Source organism: Argopecten irradians, chromosome 9 (assembly GCF_041381155.1).
Source record: "Argopecten irradians isolate NY chromosome 9, Ai_NY, whole genome shotgun sequence".
NCBI classification, from domain to species: domain Eukaryota; kingdom Metazoa; phylum Mollusca; class Bivalvia; order Pectinida; family Pectinidae; genus Argopecten; species Argopecten irradians.
This window is the reverse complement of record NC_091142.1, coordinates 213970-234064: the sequence shown is the minus strand read 5'-3', so window position 1 is coordinate 234064 and position 20095 is coordinate 213970. Positions and strand designations below refer to the sequence as shown.

At 38.0% G+C, this 20095-nt stretch overlaps 1 protein-coding gene and 1 pseudogene across 1 annotated transcript; one reads left to right on the top strand and one right to left on the bottom strand.

Annotated features, from left to right (window-relative positions):
• Positions 1–2602: 2602 nt before the first annotated feature.
• Positions 2603–19477, bottom strand: LOC138331009 (uncharacterized; annotated as a pseudogene).
• Positions 7360–8750, top strand: LOC138331076 (uncharacterized). The gene has a single exon (XM_069278531.1). The coding sequence runs from the start codon at positions 7509–7511 to the stop codon at positions 8748–8750; it is 1242 nt and encodes a 413-aa protein (XP_069134632.1). The 5' UTR covers positions 7360–7508.
• Positions 19478–20095: the final 618 nt, after the last annotated feature.

Genomic DNA, 20095 nt, shown 5'->3' with positions numbered 1-20095 from the left:
ATAATACGATTTTTGAAATAGTAGAATCCAAGGACGTATATGAGAAGGATAAGTCACACTGAGTTTTGGGCAAAGACAGCGCAGGCGCTTTTGTGTTTGTGCACTGACCGTGACGTTGGGCGACGACTGATTTCCTTTGATATCTGCCGCCGCAGCCTTTGATGTAGCATGGGGGTGCGAGGGTTACCGACAAATATTTGTTGAGAAAAACGGTTTTTATTCCCGGTTCATAAGCGTCTCGCGTGGTGTTAAGTAGTGTAAAGAGACAGACACGAATCCTTCTCACTTATAAATCCTTGGTAGAATCCCTTGATGGGAATTTTTAGTCTAGTTCATGTGTATTGAATTTTTGTTATTAAAGGTTTAGCATTAAGTGATTGAACGTTTTAGGAAATGTGCCGCAAAGCAGCAAAATTTTCTAAAACGTTTTTTTAAATTTTAATGAACTAGTACCCACTACTGACTGGTGAAAATCATGCCAATAAAAGATGGATCTTTTCTCTATTTCTGTAATTCTTCACCTTTTTCTTTCCTCTTGGAAATATTTTATAACATGGGAAAACTAAAAATGAAGTCTATATAGCAGTAATAAAAATACATAGCCACCTGTCAGCCATTTTTTTCTGATTGGTCACCTGAGTTCGGATACAGAATGGAACAAAGACATACACTGTATGTATAAGCACCATATATTGGCCTATCAGGCCCATGAAATCAGTCAGTGATGGGGTATCAATTTAACGTCTTAATCTATGAAGAGTATTTGATTCCATTACATCTGTTACATTTCCTATGAAAATTGAGCAAATAATGCTCATAATTGTTTTATATAAACCATGGTAAATTCGACCATCTCCCCTGTGGAAAATTCCGAGACCCCAGGTCATGAAATTCACAATATTAGTAGAGGGCCTTGGGACCTTTCAATCTATGAAGAGTATTTCTGACAAACAGAATTAGAAAATTAAATGAGACTTACCTGGAAGTTGAAATTTGATTGTAATTCTGTCTTCATTCTGGTTAGTACAAGGAATCACGAGAGATGCGTGCGCAGCTTCATTATTCATTCTTCAAAGCCAGTGAATGAACGCTTGATACTAGGGATCACACAAACTAATAGAAAATTCACTAGATACCGCAAAACCAACAAGTAAACCCATGACAACTTAAAAAAAGTTGAAGGGTGGGAAAATAAAGAGGGTCCGTGATCCCTTGTACTAACCAGAATGAAGACAGAATTACAATCAAATTTCAACTTCCAGGTAAGTCTCATTTAATTTTCTAATTCTGTCTTCATTCAGTTATACCGGAACCACGGGAGACATTCAAAGACAGCGTTCATTCATGAAACAAAACACAAAAAGGTGATAAAGTCAAATGTTGTATTAAACATATAAACTCAAATGTACACAGTATCAACAAACAGTAAAACAGGAATATCTACTAAGGTCTGAACTAGCCAGCTAACAAATTCAGATACCAAACAATACTCTAAGATAACTAAAATCGGAACTAAGTTGTTGATAGACTAAACTCTAAAGATAATCATCTCTGGTCAGTGACATCTTATACACACCTTATATAAAGTCTATCATAAAGTATTCAAGAGGTAAATGAAAGCAAAACGAAACTAGAAATTGTCATAGATAATTTGGCGGGCTTTTCACTATATTTAGTTCATGGGTTTTGAAGTTGTAACCAATAAATGACCTTGACTTTCAGCCCTGAATAAAAGTGTTTTAGTGAAGATCTGCATGAAGTTTGATCAGCCGAAGAGAACTCTCATCTTAATCCAATTCATATTTCCAAATTCCCACTTTGAATTAGTGATTAACTTCACGACTTGCTTACCAACATATGAACAAGGTTAATCACTTATAAAGAAATATACTGTTACATAGGTTTTTTAGGGGGAGTTATCTTTCTTTGCGCAGATTAATCTCTGTCTCAAGAAGAAATATGAAATAAAATGGAGACTACGGCTTGAAATTTGACCCGTACTTCAAACCGGAAGTTGACATTTTTAGCCCACCATCATCAGATGACTTTATAGCCCATCCCCTGAACATCTTATATATGAAATATGATGATCCTAGACCTTACAGAACTTCAGTAGAAAAGTTTTCATGTTTATTGTTTAAAACAGGACCTTTAACATTTGACCCTTACCGAAAACCGGAAGTTGCCATTTTTTGTAATAACATGTAGAGAGAAAAAGTTTACGCTTAAGATTATCTGCAAAAAATATTATTGGATGAACTCTGTGAAAAGAACTGTTAGTGAGTTATAAGCATTTTTAAATTTTAAGATATGACGTCATAGCGGCCATTTTGTTTTTTTGATGAAGATGAAAATCATATCAAACGTTAGAGAACATTAGAGGGGTCTTTTCTCTAGCAATTGTAGACTATATTAGTCATTCAGTTCGACAATATATAATGTAAAAAGAAATTTCGCAAAGATCAAAGGAATGTTCAAAATGGCATACAGCATTAACCGGAAGTGCTACCGAAAAATAAAAGATACCAAATTCATCAGAATGACATTCTGCATCGATATGTAAAAAGAAATTTCGCAAAATCAAAAAAAATAAAAATTCGTGAACTTTGACCCCATAGCGAGCTTTTTTATTTGACCTTTGACCTAATTGCTGTAATTGAATAAAAGTTAGTCTATTATATGATCTACATAAAACATCAAAAATATTTGCTGTATCTTAAAGGGTTTTTGAGTTATGGCTGTTTTAAACTTTTTAGGTATGACGTCATGGCGGCCATCTTGGATTTTTGACCTACTTAAAAATGTTGCGGTCACCTCTTCAACTCATGCCATACAATATAACAATAAAGCCATTGGCATACCTCTTACCATTTTGAAGATCTTTTGGACACAAAATAAGTGTAGAAGAATAATTAACTTACATTATATATAATAATAATAATAAAAATACTGTAAGAGGTATCTTCATAATTCCAATTGTTCTGAAATCAGAACGATTTTTTAAGTGTTCCAGCAAAATTAATGTAGTGTAACTTACTTACTTTTGGAGAAAATCGTCTTTTTGTGTCCCTATTTCCCTGATGCAAATTTTCACTTGGAAGGTCTTTATCACTACGGTGTTTATTCACGTTGAAAACAAGCGTTCTGACGCCCTTCGCGGGTTAAGTTCATTTTACGAATTTAAAGTCAACAGAAGAAGCGGAATAATATCAAGAAACAATGCATTTTCAGCTCTAATATCGACATTAGTCGGGCACAAAACCCAATATCGGATAATAAGAATTTCCTGTAATAGTTGCAATAGGAAAATATTACGATGTCAGTAAATAAATGTTTAATTTCTTTCGTTTGATTCAATTTCTAAAATTGTTGACTTGATCCCAAACATTCCAGTGACGTCACTTTTAGTAGGAATGAATGAAACGGCAGTCAATCCCGCCAAACAGTGACGTCACAATCACCGGAATGAACATTCCGTGTAAATAACAGGCAATTTGCTTTCGTTTTGATTACCATCTTCTGTATGTATAATGAAAAAGTTGCAGGATAAACAGAATACCCGGTCACTATCTTACAATACAAGTTTTATTTTGGTGTCGACAGGGAAAACAGAGATAACTCTGCAAAACCTCCTCATCTCATCTCATCGCAAAAACGATAGCAGCATCGATATTAATTATAGCAAAATAAAAATGTCCAACGTTGGAAATATTGCAAGTACATTCATTATTTACATAAACCAGTAATTAGAATAATCATTTATTTCATCTAGACTAGATCATTTGCAAATCCCATACACCGCCTGCAAGGAGACGTCCTTGGCCTATCGCTACCCGAGATTCTCTCGATCGTGGTCCTATATTATGTAACTTTTTATGGGATATTAAATCAATTTCTATGAACATGTGTAAAACAAGCTATCTCAACTGCTATTCCGAGACCATAAAATGAAAATTTGGTCACCTCGGCCAAAACACAGAGGCACGCATATTATGACAGAAACGTTTACTAGTGAATTGATACGTATGTCATTTGCACGTGTATATCATGACGTTTCAAGTGGCTGCCCGTATTATTTTTTGTGAAAAATGAATTATATATATGTTATAAAATTCGGTTGGCTTTTTTATTGTCATTTTTATATACACTGTATGTGATATTTAAACGAAAAACATATTTTACCGAAGAAGCCAATTATATATATAATGTAAGTATCGGTTAGCTTGTAATAATAATAATAATAATAATAATAAAAAACAGAACAAAAACAATAGGTCTTTTCACCAAAATGGTGAAAAGCCCTAATTAAGTTCACTTGCAACTAAACGTAGTGTTGTGTTCATATTGCACCATATATGATACTGCAATAAATACTATCACTTAACAAAAAGTCAATTAATAATGTGTCTAGACACCTCATAAAAGGTGAAATATTGAGTCACTCCAAACGTACAACATAACTAGGTATATCCATGGAATGTACTAAAATTATCAGACACGATCACAATACTGTTAGGTAAAGATGTCCCAAGTAAACACAACTGTCATAAGTAACACAAATTAAGAATTTTCAGAAATTCTGTAGTTTTGTTCAAGCAATGGTTTATTATAAAACACTCCAAATGTGGATTTGTTACTCCATCCAGTTGTTTGCAAAATAGTATTACCAGGTAATAGGCACTGCTGTCCTTTGAGCTGCTGCTGATGTTGAGGCAGCTCTAGCACTGTGCGGGTAAAAATGTTCATGTCTATTCCTGCCTTGGTCAGTACCATTTTGACCCACCGAGAGACTGTAGAACGTGTAACCGGGGTATACAGTTTTTGATAACTGATCAACAGTTGGGTAGTCTCTTTCCGCAACTGCGCTGTCTCCTCTAAATAGCGATTGAGAGTCCTCACAACACAAATATCAGGCTTACAAAAAGCCTGAAGTAAAATTTTCTGCTGATGATGGCCGGGCCCTGTGTGTTTAAGTTTATCCCCAGACAGTAGTTTGATAGAATCTGTAGTTGTTGTAATGTTCCTTACATCCATCAGATGTAAAGATTGGGCCTGTTGCCCTGTTAACAAGGCCAATAACACAGTCACTTTCAGCGTGAGGATTTTAAGACCAGAACAGTCCATGTGTTCTAAGTAAGTCAAAACCTGTTGTAGGTTCCAGCTCGCCATGAGGACAACAAGATTGATTCAGTCTCTTTAGAAAGGCTCCATTTTTGGATGGCTGTCCGGAAACCTTGCATCCCAGCAACGTCATTTTTGTTGGTATCTTTTTCTGCTGATGGGGGTGCGTTAGAGTCTTCTTGCTGCAAGGAAGAATAAAAACACAGTCTATAAGACACTGAACAATTTGGGTGAACCAAGCTTGAGCGGTCCAATACGGGGCAATAATAATTGCTTCCGACTTATCGATTCGGATTTTTTGCAATATAAAGTATAAAGAAAATGGTGGGAAAATATATACAAATGTATTCCATGGTATGGTAAAGGCGTCTACAGCAATGGCATATGGATCAGGTTGCCAAGAAACATATTTTGTTAATGGAAGTATTAATGTTTTTAATATGTTATTAAGATAGGGGATGGGAGCCAAGTATATTTTGTAACATAAGCTATCAGTGTAGTGAATGTACCACCCACCTTCTATCCCCTGGCTCCCTAGGGGATGCCGGGGAAGGGAGATTGTATCAGGTGCCTTTGCACTTAGAGGTGATGGTTATTACCACATTGACACCCCTGCCCCAAGGTGATGGAGGGGGGTATGACACTTGAGTGACAGTGGTAAAGAGCCTATCAATGTTGTGGTCATTCACTACACTGACCAATCAAATCCTGTTGTAGTAAATGGAGTTTAGGACTCAGGGTCCATCTTAGACAACAGGATCACTATAGCAGCGAGGCGTGGCGATAAGGCGTTTATTCATAATGGCGTGCTAGCTGTAGAGTAAAAAAATTTTGGGTTAGATTCTCTAAAAATTAAACCAATAACTCCATAATGAGTGAAGTAGACTCAGATGACAGTTCATCCCAGGTTGACATTGATGATTCAAAAAGAGTACGCATTTGGGCGGCTCATAAAAAGATATCAGTCTCAACTGTGAAAATTTTACTGGAATTGGGATATACAAGTTTGGAGGCCCTTGCTAATTTACAAGAAAAAGACTTGCAGGATGTAGGTCTGCCTATTGGACAAGTACGTCTTATCATAAAATCAGTGGAACAGACTTTTCCAGCAAAAAATCCACGGAGGGAAAAAACCTGTGCTGGAAAAGATGATGATTCGCCTGTACATGCAGACTCATACATACAAGAGGTTCTAGGAAATCTTCATGAAGTACAGTCTGGCAGTTCCAGGGACTTACCAGCAGCAGACTCGCGGTTACCAGGTAACAGGGCTTTTAATGCAGACATTTTCTCTTGGCAAGATCCTCAAATTTATTTTAAGGCTCTAAAACCAAGGTCTAGTAATCACTTTCTTGATATAGTGAATTTGTTGGACATAATGGCACTCCAACTGATGTGATTGTCTCTGAGGGCGAGGGGGGAAAACTAGTTTTTAACACAGGACCAGCTCGTCCAAAATTAGAAAATATCAACCAAGCACAGTGGGCAATAGCTAATATGGCAATTTTAAATAAACTGTTAGAGGATAAAATCCTCATGCACACTGAGATGCTTGATTACTTATCGTATACAACCCGTATACACAATTTGTTTTTAAGTCACGAGCAAGTGTCTGTTTTCCTGTATGATCGGGAGTACAGAAAACTCCAGCATCAGTACTTTCCGTTGGGGAACAGATGTTCCACATCTGATGGTAGTACATCTAAAGCAGAGACAGCCACGTCAGTCTGGTAACCAAGGTTTAAAATCGGGTGGTCGACACCATGATTTTGGTGCTTATCAGCGGGGGACACATAAAGGAGGTGGCAATCCTGTTAAGTATGTCACTCATGATATAGATGGTACAGAAATTTGTAAGAGATATAATGCTCAAGCAGGTTGTCCTTTAGTGAACTGTAAGTTTAGCCATGTGTGTGGTGTACCTGGGTGTGGGCAGAAGCACACAGCTTTGACCCACACTAAGGCAAAAAACTTGTAGTTCCGAAAGCAGTCACAACAAAAGCCCTATGCCTTCCTGCCTGGGACGAAGAATTGATTGATGATATTGACAGGGAGTACCTCCTTAAAGGTATTCGTGATGGCTTTGACATCATAGATCCTGATTCTGTTCCTTTACCAGTTGAAATGCATAATCATAAATCTGCTCTCCAAATGGTCCGCTATATGCTGAAGCCACAAAGCAAATTCAAAATGAAATTGACAATGGAAACTACATTAAGACGGATAAAAAGCCATGTATTGTTAGTCCCATTGGCGTCATACCTAAACCTGATGGTGGTGTACGTCTTATTCATGATTGTAGCAGACCATTAGGACAAGCTGTAAATGATTATGTATCAGGTTTTGATAAACAGTCATTTCAAACTTTAGATAGTGCTAAGGCTCTGATGACACAAGAGTGTTTTATGGCAAAAATTGATTTAAAAGCAGCTTACCGATCAGTAAATATCAGTAAGCATAGTCAATCAGTGACAGGATTAAAATGGAAACTTGATGGCAGTATTCAATACTTGTATGATTCAAAAATTCCTTTTGGGCCCAGATTAGGACCAGGCATATTTAATCGCTTAACCCAGGCAGTTAGGCGTATGGCAGAGCGGCGTGGGTTTTCCATTGTGGCATATATAGATGATTTCTTTCTGTGTGAGAAGACGCATGAACGTTGTCAAGAGGCTATGAATTTTCTTGTGAATCTTTTGCGTAAGCTTGGATTTCAAATTAGCTGGTCAAAAATGGCTGGTCCTTCCCAAACGCTAACATTTTTGGGTGTGGAACTTGATTCAGTACATATGGAAATGCGTCTTCCCCAAGAGAAATTAGTTGCTTTAAGGGCAGAGTTGGACCAATTTGCAAGGCGAAAGCGTGTGTCTAAACGACAGTTACAATCATTGGCGGGCAAACTTAGTTGGGCAGCAACTGCGGTGATCGGCAGGCGAGTATTCCTCCGCAGAATCATTGATGCTTTTTGCACCCTTCGAAATGGCGATCACAAAATGTATATGGGCGGCGACATTTTATCTGATGTTAATTGGTGGCGTGTAGGCCTGAGTGCCTTTAATGGCGTAGCTATGCTGTTAGATGACGATTCCCCTCCTGCGGTCATTTATACAGATGCGTGCAATGATGGTGGCGGAGGTCACTGGGGGGATGACTGGTTTTATTGTAACTGGGATATTGACCTACCTCATGTCAGTTTTTTGCATATAAACCAAAAAGAAATTCTGTCTGTGTTAATTGGAGCACAGCGATGGGGACATCTTTGGTGTAATCAGCGTGTTTTTGCGTATTCTGATAACTCTGTTACAGTGGCGTGCGTAAATAAAGGTTCATCGCGAAATCCTTTTATCATGGAATGTATTCGTAAACTCTTCTGGTTATCTGTAAAATATAACTTTAGGCTCAGTTGTCGTCATATACCTGGAGAGTGTAATGTTAGAGCTGACACAATTTCCCGTCTGACTGAGGGGAATAACCTTTTTGAGGCATGGGCATATAATGTCCCATATCTTGTTAATGCATCATGGTATGTTGGCCACCTCTCGTCAGCGGTCCTTTCTTATTTCTTCTCCAGGTCGCTCTACAGCAATGGAGCAGTGCCTGGACCGTCGTGTGCTAGAGTTTCGGGGTAACAGCTTGGCAGAATCTACAAAACGTACATATCGAACATATTTATCTGCATATTTGCGGTTCTGCGCTTCTCTTCAGATTCCTTGTGTCCCAATAAGTACAAAAAATTTGGCGCGATATGTTGCCTATTTATCCAACACATGTGCCTTTTCTTCTCTTCGCAATTATTTGGCGATTGTTCGTCTTGTTCACCTTGAAGCAGGCTATAATAACCCTGTAGATTCTTATTATCTCAAGAGTATACTGCGCGGGGCAAGGCGTGTCCTAGGTGATAGCACCAAAGCAAAATTACCTATTACTGTACAGATGCTTTTTAGTATTTTTCATCAACTAGACCTCACTCAGCATTTTGACATTACATTTTGGGCTGTATGCTTGACAGCTTTTTTCTCTTTCTTTCGAAAGTCCAATTTACTTGTTGATTCAATCAATAGCTATGACTCCTCTAAGCATCTTAGTAGACATCACATTACTTTTTCTCCAGAGGGTGCAAGAGTGACTGTAACATGGTCAAAAACTATTCAATACCAAGAGAGAGTGTTGTGTATCCCGTTGCCACGCATACCTAATTCTCCGTTATGTCCAAGTCAAGCCCTACTCCTTGTCACACGTCTCTGCCCATCCATCCATGCAGAAACACCAATGTTTACATATCATAGAGGTAAACATGTCAAAGCAATTACATACTCGCGCTTTCTTACTCGCTTAAAGCATGTGCTTACCGCCGCAGGGTATGATTGTAACAAGTATGCTGGACACAGCTTTCGTCGGGGTGGGGCAACGTTAGCAATGGAATATGGGATGCCACCTGCAGTCATCCAAGCACAAGGTGACTGGCGTAGTGACTGTTTTCGGCGTTATTTGCAGCCAACTGTGACATATCGTCAACAATTGGCTTCAGTTTTTTCTCAGAAATTGGCTAGTGTAACACATTATACATAGTTTTTCCTGTTAATATATATATATATATAATTGTGTAGGGATCTTGCCATTTATCAAGCCCTGTTACTTTTCCTGACTATTAACTTTGCAAGTGGAATTCCTATGTGAGAGTGACCTTATACCTATACCAGTCATGTGACTTTACAGTACAGTGTTCAATGGATTAATGGTTACCTGTTGGATATGGCAGAGACATGGTTTATTATGGAATTTTCTGCCAGGGGTGCACATGATGGACAAGGAGCTCGAGTGCACATGATGGACATTAGATTAAAAAACGATTTAAATGCCGTTTTGTCTATAATGCAGTCTTTGTGAATATAATGTTCTTCATACAAGTACTTACTTCCTACATCTACCAGGTTTGGGGGTATGGAGATTCAGAAGAATAATTTTAATGTATTATGTAATATCATTTATGATGTAATTGCGGTAATCATTACATAACATTAATAAACTGGATCTACTATCCCAAACCTGGTCTTTGTGTTGGTTTCAGACCCGTGATTAATGGAAGTATTAATGTTTTTAATATGTTATTAAGATAGGGGATGGGAGCCAAGTATATTTTGTAACATAAGCTATCAGTGTAGTGAATGTACCACCCACCTTCTATCCCCTGGCTCCCTAGGGGATGCCGGGGAAGGGAGATTGTATCAGGTGCCTTTGCACTTAGAGGTGATGGTTATTACCACATTGACACCCCTGCCCCAAGGTGATGGAGGGGGGTATGGCACTTGAGTGACAGTGGTAAAGAGCCTATCAATGTTGTGGTCATTCACTACACTGACCAATCAAATCCTGTTGTAGTAAATGGAGTTTAGGACTCAGGGTCCATCTTAGACAACAGGATCACTCTATAGCAGCGAGGCGTGGCGATAAGGCGTTTATTCATAATGGCGTGCTAGCTGTAGAGTAAAAAATTTTTGGCCCACCCTTGGCTACCCATTCCCAATGTTTTAATGTTAATTATTTCTTACTTCATTGTTATATATTCTTGTACCGGTACGTAGTTTATAGTCTATAGATCCAGTTTTACATGCGGAGATTCAGAAGAATAATTTTAATGTATTATGTAATATCATTTATGATGTAATTGCGGTAATCATTACATAACATTAATAAACTGGATCTACTATCCCAAACCTGGTCTTTGTGTTGGTTTCAGACCCCTGATTAATTGGTTATTTAGGCGACTTGCAAATAAATCTACTTCAGGTGTTCCAAATTGTTGAGTAACCATGTGAAACAGATTGGAATCTAGTTTCCATTCAGTGTTTTCATGTTCAAGTCTACTTTCAAAGTCAGCATCACAGTTATTTCTGTACACCAGGGAAGGATGATACTAAAACCCCAATACATTGTGCCAATGCTTCTATATATATTGCAAGCAAAGCTTATTTAAAAGCAAAACGTGTCTTTAACTTTCTCACGTTTTCTCTGTGGGAGACATATTGTCATATCTACAGAATTCAACATAAACCCCAGATATTCGATCTGTTGTACAGGCTCAAATACAGACTTTATTGGGTGAATCATAAACCCACAGTCTGTTGATAAAGACACTGTATCTATCACATTCCGTTGATATTCCTCCTTGGTGTCTCCCACTTAAAGGGAATCATCAATATACGATGTGTTAATTACTATGGCCAAGTTTACGTAACTGTGAGAAAAAAGGTTTAGTAATTTTAGTAAACATGCGGGGAGCTGAAGCAAGCCCATTAGGCATTGCTGTATATTGATATGTTTTCCCCTCAAACATAAATCGCAGATACTTTTGATGTTGATGATGAATTGGCACTGTGTAATAAGCATCTTTCCAATCTACTGATGCCATATAACAGTCTGGGGTAATTAAATTTATTGCAAGTTTCAATGTATCCATCTTAAAATGGCGGTAAACTACTGTTTCATTGACCTCTTTTAAATTCAATATCATTCTGAATGACCCATCCTTTTTTGGGCGAATAAAATGTTTGAAAGTATCTGATCTCCTGAAGGTTCAACCTCCACCAATACATGTTTTACCAACAACTTGTTAATTTCTTCATAAATGATGAGTTTCTCTATATCATTAAATTTGTATTGTGCATTGCCAAATGACAAGCGGTTACAAGGTTCTGCAATAAATTCAATTTTGACCCCTTAAATAGCCTCTAACAAAACAAAATCACTTGTCAGGGTTTTCCAAAAAGAAAACTTGTTCTTAAGGTTCATGTAATGGCTTTAACCAGTGATATTTTGCAAGCCTAAAACTCATTACTGTGCTGCAATTGAACAGAACTAATTTCATTAATTGTTGGTATATACCCTGGCTAACTGTCAGTCTTACTGTTGATATGTAATTTGTGAAGCTGCGTGTAAAATACAGTAAAATATGAGAAAAATGTATATTTCTGGAGAAGACATAGAACTCGTGTGAATTGCATTGATGGAACCAAATAATCATGCCATCGTGTTCAGTTGTGAATATGCCAGGTACTCCAACAGTTTGTTTGTTACCTGCTACAAACTGTCCTAGATCTATTTGCTTGTGCAAAAAAGGAACTTTTTTTTGTGTGAAAAGTATTCCAACAATTTTCAAGATCAGTACTTACCTCAGTAAGGACAGGAGTACTGCTAGGCAAGTCTATTTTCTCTCCTGCCCCTTCTTGAAGTTTTTTGGCTTGTTTTTGTTGAAATGTGACTGGCCACCATTAGGCCTACCCTGTTTACGGTAGTTACCGCCACTTGATCCGCCATGATTGAAATGCGGCCTGTCGTAAGGTTTGTTGTTATACGGCCTCCAACCAGCTTTCCCTTTGTTAGAGTAACGGGAAGGACCCTTTATATTACTATAGGCGTATTTAGACACACTATGTGACAGTTTGTTTGTTTCACTAATATCACGCACTGCTTGTGAAAGTTCGTCGCCAAACAGTTCTGTGGTGGCCGGATTAGGCCTACTCACAGAACACAAGTTTGCGAAATGTTTGTTGAGATCCGGTTTGATAAGTTCTCGTCGACGTTGACTAAACAACTGAGAAGCGTTAGCTACTAGAAGAAATCCATCGAGGATTAATTTCAAGAGTTCGTCAATCTCAGCTCGAGAGCTACTTTCACTTTTCCGCATTTCCGTTAAGCGCTCCAGTGCACGTGCAAGGGGAGTTAACCCCCACACAAGCCGCTTCTGCGTTTGTTGAAAAATAACATCCCGCTGCTTGATGTGTTGTTACATCTTGGCGCCACTAGCATTTTAATATTTGCGGGCCGAGGATAGTCCGACATTTTCGCCTTGATTTTATCCTCCGACATGCGTTTGCTAAGCATGTCCGTACGGCGGCGTATTAGGGCCACTATATAATTTAATTTATCTTGTACGTACAAGTTAGTATCTTGTACGTACAAGTTAGTATCTTGTACGTACAAGATAGTATCTTGTACGTACAACTTAGTATCTTGTACGTACAAGATATTATCTTGTACGTACAAGTTAGTATCTTGTACGTACAACTTAGTATCTTGTACGTACAAGTTAGTATCTTGTACGTACAAGTTAGTATCTTGTACGTACAACTTAGTATCTTGTACGTACAAGATAGTATCTTGTACGTACAAGTTACTATCTTGTACGTACAAGTTTCTATCTTGTACGTACAACTTATAGTATGTTGTACGTACAAGATAGTATCTTGTACGTACAACTTAGTATTTTGTACATACAAGTTGAGTTGAACTGCTGTTCATCACCGCAGAATTGAGTCACCCGCCTGATATTTTTCGTATTTAAAGATAGTCGGTCTAATTTGCATTGCTTCAAGTACGATCACAGGTTTATAAACTTATTTGACAATATTAAAAATATAGATATATATTAATGAGGACAATATCTTTTTCACAATCGTAATATGAAATTGCCGGATTATGAGTTGAAACTGTATAGTCACTTGCATTATTTTGAAACTGACACTGTATAGTTCCTTCCGAGGAAACTGTATAGTCGCTTGTTTTATAACAAGATACATTTAGTGATAAAATGGATATGATACATCTCCGATGAATGATAAGTTTTATCTATTAAAAAGAGGAGCAAACAAATTCGTAATTTTCTTCAGTAATAAAAGTTAAATACTTCACACTTGTGCCATTATTGGAAAAGTTTGAGCATTTATTTTACTTCAGAATAGTAGTATTGAAAATAATTAACTGCCTCCGAAAACAATTTTAGGCATTATGCCCTAATTCGAATGATTTACTGATTGCACAGACAACAAAAGCAAAACAAATTATTTCATATATGTTTTTGTGTTTATTAGACATATATACACACATCAATTATTGTCAAAATGATGATCATAGTTAATACTCTGTTATAAACATTTATATCTATATGTTCGGAAACTTATCACAGCATTACAACTCCACAACATGTCGCAAGGTATTCTTTTTTCCCTTTGGCTTATACAAAGGGTACGTAATATACGTATAGCTTCATGCGATACCATGGTGACAGTAAATCAGCCACAGCCTTTAATACCGAGAGTTTCAACATTATACTATCTTGTACGTACAAGATAGTAACTTGTACGTACAAGATACTATCTTGTACGTACAAGATACTAAGTTGTACGTACAAGATACTAACTTGTACGTACAAGATACTAAGTTGTACGTACAAGATACTAAGTTGTACGTACAAGATACTATCTTGTACGTACAAGATACTAAGTTGTACGTACAAGATACTAACTTGTACGTACAAGATACTATCTTGTACGTACAAGATACTAAGTTGTACGTACAAGATACTATCTTGTACGTACAAGATACTAAGTTGTACGTACAAGATACTATCTTGTACGTACAAGATACTAACTTGTACGTACAAGATACTAACTTGTACGTACAAGATAAATTAAAATAGTGGCCCCAATACGCCGCCGTATGTCCGTAATAAAATTCGCCAGTTTGTCGTTTTTAATTTCTGGCCCAGTCGCAGGTAATTCGCAGGTAATTCGCAGGTTTTCGGCCTCATTGGAAGTCAGGAGACTTATGGAGAGGCATTGATGGGCTCCGTGATTGCGGTGACTGATAGGTTTTTTTTAACCCCTCCCTACACCGACTAGAAATTGAGTTCCGGTTGCGCGCGCAATTAAAACGTAGTATTTACAGTTCATATAATACAAGTTAAAAATGCTAGTATAGCATATTAAGTGGAGCCGAAGGATATAGAATTTGATTTCTCATGAGGTATAATGTCATAATTAATATTTTAAAATATAGTATTTGGCATTAATATATAAATTGGTGGTAATAGTGGCGGGGCTTTCCCCAGACATCTATTGACACCAGTTGGTATAGTAAAGTTTGATAGTGGACACACTTTAACTTAAATTCTAGATTAATTGGGTAGATACTTAAAATTTTAGGCCAGTATTAGATTGCCACTAAAATGATTTGGCCTTATACTTAATTATTTGGAAAACGATCCCTGGTTAACACACAGAATCAGTCGGAGGCGAACTTGCTTGGATGATGTTTCCAATGGTTGTTCAGTCTGCTTTTGAAGATATTGACATTTGGTGCACTCGATACGTCGGTAGGAAGACCATTCCATAGGTTTACCACACGGTTCGAAAAGAAGTTTCTGCTTGAGTTTAGTCTGAAGGACTTCTTAAAGATTTTATTGGCATTTCCTCTAGTAGCTGTGTATGTTGGTTTTTGAAACATCCTTCTTGAGTCTATAGAATCTATTTTATTGATAATTTTGTAGGTTTGAATCAAGTCGGATCTTTTTCTCCTATACTCCAGCGTTGGGAGGCCAAGTTTTCTTAGTCTCTCACCATATGGGATGTCCTTTAGGGAGGGTATCCTTTTAGTTGCTCTTCTCTGGACGTTTTCAATAGCTCTTTTGTCTTTCTGGTACATTGGTGACCATATAGTTGAACCATACTCTAGGTGGGGTCTTACAAGTGTCTTGAACAATATATTGAATACATCTGGGTCCATGTAGGTGAATGTTCTGAAGATTACCCCCATGATTTTGTTTGCTTTCGCTGTTGCGTTGTTTACATGTTCAGTAAAAGTTAATTTGTGGTCTATAGTCACCCCGAGGTCTTTTTCAGATGTAGTTTTCTTGATTGTTATCTTCGAGTTGCTATATCCAATAGTGAATTTTGAATTTTTGATTCCATTTCCGATTTCCATATGTTTGCACTTATCTAGATTGAGTTCCATAAGCCAGGTGTTTGTCCACTTAGTTATGTTGTTTATGCTGCTTTGGAGCTCATGAATATGTGTTATAGTACTTGATGCTGAGTATAATTTGGTATCGTCTGCGAAAAGCTTTGTGATACAGGTAGCAGCTTCTGGTATGTCGTTAACATATATTAAAAATAGTACTGGTCCAAGTACGCTGCCCTGTGGGACTCCACTGCTTACTGTTTGCACATCAGATTTTTGGCCATTAATAATAACTCTCTGTTCCATTCCAGATAGAAAGTCTTTTATCCAAGATAGTAGCTTCCCTTTAATTCCGTAGCTTTCAACTTTATGGAGAAGCAGACGGTGAGACACTTTGTCAAATGCCTTTTTGAAGTCAAGGTAAATGACGTCGATGTTATAACCATTATCTAAAGCCGTTATCCAGTCTTCTAGTGTCTCTAGTAGTTGAGTTGTACAAGATCGCCCATGTCTGAATCCATGTTGTTCTTTAGTGAAAAAATTGTTGGTATCCATATGTTTGATTATTGCGTCACGAATTATACGTTGTTAAATTTTAGAGGGAACAGACGTCAGGCTAATGGGTCTGTAGTTTCCTGGATCTTTCCGTGACCCCTTTTTGTATATAGGGCTAACGTTGGCCTTTTTCCATTGGTTGGGGAGGGTTCCTTCTTGTAGAGATTTCCTGTAAATCAAGATGAGAGGCCGTTTCAGTTCCTTGATGGTTTTAACGATGAAGTTGGGGTGAATGTTATCGGGTCCAGGTGACTTGTTGCTATTGATTTTTAGTACAGCTTGTCCAACTATTTGTTCCGTTATTGGGACATTTTCCAAGGGAGACTGGTATGTTCTTGATGGTAGTTGGGGAAGTGGTTTTGAAGGATCATCTTTAGTGAAAACACTAGCAAAATAATTGTTCATTATATTTGCTACCTCTAAAGGGTCTTGGGTGATGATCCCCTCTGTAGATTTGACACTGAACATTGTCGGCGCTGTTTTGGTTTTGGATCTCACATATTTCCAGAAGAGCTTGGGGTTGGTTTTGATCTTTGAGGCAATGTCCTGCTCGTACGAATATTTAGAAAGTCGTAGTGCTTTAGTTGCTTCGTTTCTGGCTTTTTTGTAATTATCAAAGTTTGTAGTTGTCTTACAGTGTAAGTATTTTGTCCAGAGTCTGCTTTTCTTTCTTATTTTATCTTGAGCCTCGCGGTTTATATATGGTTTCCTTCGGCTTTGATTTCCTAGCTTATAGGTTGGGACATTGTCCGCTATTTGTTTCTTCAGGTAGTCTTCAAAGGTATTCCAAGTTTCTTCGATGGTTGGACTGACTTCTAGCGGTGTCAGATCAAGTTTGTGTAGATTGTCATTTATTCGGTTGTAGTTTCCCTTGAGGAAGTTATATCGTCTCACATCACATGTTTTGTTGTGGGTTTCTGTGTATGTCAGTAGATTGAATGACAGAAGGAGGTGGTCGCTTAAGCCTAATCCGGGGTTGAGAGTTAGGTTATCTATCATTCCCTCTTCATTTGTAAATATCAAATCGAGTATATTGCTTTGTTGACCTTCTCTAAAGCGGGTTGGTTGGTTGACGTGTTGATACAGATAGCAGTCCTTGACCTTGGATATAAATAGGGAGGATGGATGCTGAACTCCAGAGTTTGATGTATATGATGTCCAATCAATTTGCTTGAAGTTGAAATCTCCCACGATTAACTTGTGTGAGCTGTTGTTTAAATATATTTGGTCCAGCAGGTTTAATAGTTTGAGATTTCCTGTAGCTGTAGAATTTGGGCTTCTATAGATGGTACATAGGAGCAGACGATCATTTCCCATCAGATTGATGATACAGCATAGTTGATCATCCATGTCATCGACTAATTCAATAATGTCCACACTAATATGACATTTGACATAGACTCCTACTCCTCACTTGCATGTTTTGGGCTGCAACAGGTTATAGTCATCCAATAGCTTAGAACGGTCGTCACTCTCATAAAGGGGATTCTTGTAGTTTGTTTCTGTCAAACAGATGATATCTGGATGATGGTGTTGTATATAGTCCTCCAGCTCGGTTTTCTTTGTAGTAGTTAGCGTGTCGCAGTTGGTGTATATCATCGACAGGGAGCTTTTCATGGTGGAAAATATTTCAGTTTTTGGATTTAAAATATTAAAACATTCATCCTATCTGGATTTATTTTGTTGATCGGTCTGGTTGGATTCTGTTGAGATTTCTTCGTCAGAGTCTAACTCGTAGATGGGTTTTGGTGAATGATCACATATTGCAACATTCGGAGACTGGAGAGCGGTGCTATTATGTACATCCACTGTAGTTAGTATTTTGTTGTTGTTCGATGGGTCTCTCATATGAATTGGGCTTATGGAATGTCCATTTATGGTTGTAGCTGTTGTTTGTATATTTTTTGCCATACTTTTGATCTGGGCTGTTGGGATACCTATGGCGGGGCTATCCCCAGACATTAGGTTATCCGGTAGTGTTGTTATTGCTGTCAAGGCTGGTTTCGCGACAGGGCAATCCCTAAACACTATGACTTTCTGTTTTTCGTTAGTCTGCACCTTGTTTTTTGATGGATCGTTGTCTCTCATATGTTTGGTTGTTTCAGATTGGGCATGTTGTTTTTCAAGGTATTTGTTCTTCCTATCGTCTCTCTGTTGTTTCGTCAGGTCCCTTGTTAAGATTACTCTCTTCATAGTGGGAGGAGCGTACTGCTTGATATGTCGAGCATTCTCTAGTAGTTTCTTCCTCTCGTTTGGGTTTTTCATAATGGCTATTAAAGGTCTTGACTTATCTGGAGTGAGTTTACCTATTCTATATAGTGTAAGTATTTGAGGATCTTCTATTCCCAGTATCCGTGACAGCTCCTGGAATATTTTTTGGTCATGGGCTTTGAAATCTTTATCCTCAGATGTTGGTGGTAATTCAGGCATATGGAATAAAATTATATTGGCTTCTTTGGACTTCCAAACGGTTCATCTGCTATGATTTCTTTGGTCGTTTCGGTCAAATAATCAGGTAGATCGTCATTTGACGAGTTTTCGGCAGATCCTGCTTTATCAGTAGCTAATGAAGCTTGAGTGACATCATCTCGTAAAATTTCATCTATTTTGTCACACACATCCATGTCAGACTCGTCATCACTAACCTGATCATGATACTCTCGAGAATCATGTCCGCCATTATCAAGGGGTAATACCTGGAACATGCGCATTTGTTGCTGCATCAGATTTTGCATGTTCCCCATGAACATTGCCATTGTAGTTGACAAGTCATTGTTAATTTGTGCAGACTCGGCTTCCGGAGACGCCCGATCACTAGCACTTTTGGCCTGACTCTCACAATCTTGTGGATCGACCTCAATTGTCTTAGTCAACGTGGGTTCACTTTCTAGTGTAGATTTGGTCATAGACTTAACTGTAGCCGAGTTACTGGGTACAGCTTTAGCTTTGAGTGTTTTTCTGACTTTCTTGAGCTTTTCTTTGAAGGTCTGGGCTCCATATTATTCAGAATTTCGCCAACGAAATCGAATTCTTTCACTATCTTCAGTGAACCCAAGATGGCGGCCATAAGCCCCGCCAAACAGACAACGGAAGACCAGCCCCTCGGGGCAAAGTCCTGAGAATAATTACGCCTCTATGGGTACGCTCCCGATAAAATTGATAGCAAACTATATAAAACACGTTAGCGTATCAAATGACAAAAGTAAGGAACAATTAACTCGTGAAATTGTACCTAAAAACGCGAAGAATAATCTGAGCTAAACTAAGTTCGTCAGATTTTCTGAAGTCTTAAGCACGCTATGAATAATGAAGCTGCGCACGCATCTCCCGTGGTTCCGGTACTAACTGAATGAAGACAGAATGATACATTTTCGTTCGGAACCAATCGAAGCATAATGAGTTAGGTCCTAGGTCCCCATTTACAAGGCGTGAAGCTGCCATGTAAGCATATTAGCCCGTGCATGCACATCATTTTCCTCAGTATGTGTACACATGTAAATCATAGTGGGCTACGCGAAAACTTAATGGATATGGAAAATAAACAATGATATGATAGTATTGCTTAGTAATTTCAAATGGCGGAAATGAAACCACGATCCGTGGGGGATATTTCCCATAATGGTACAAAACACGCGTTGTTTGCAGTCAAACGTAGTGAAACAAGTCACGTGCTTATACCTCATTC

What these genes read in the sequence shown, in the direction of transcription:
- LOC138331076 (XM_069278531.1), top strand. Translation starts at nt 7,509, where the DNA reads ATGACACAAGAGTGTTTTATGGCAAAAATTGATTTAAAAGCAGCTTAC.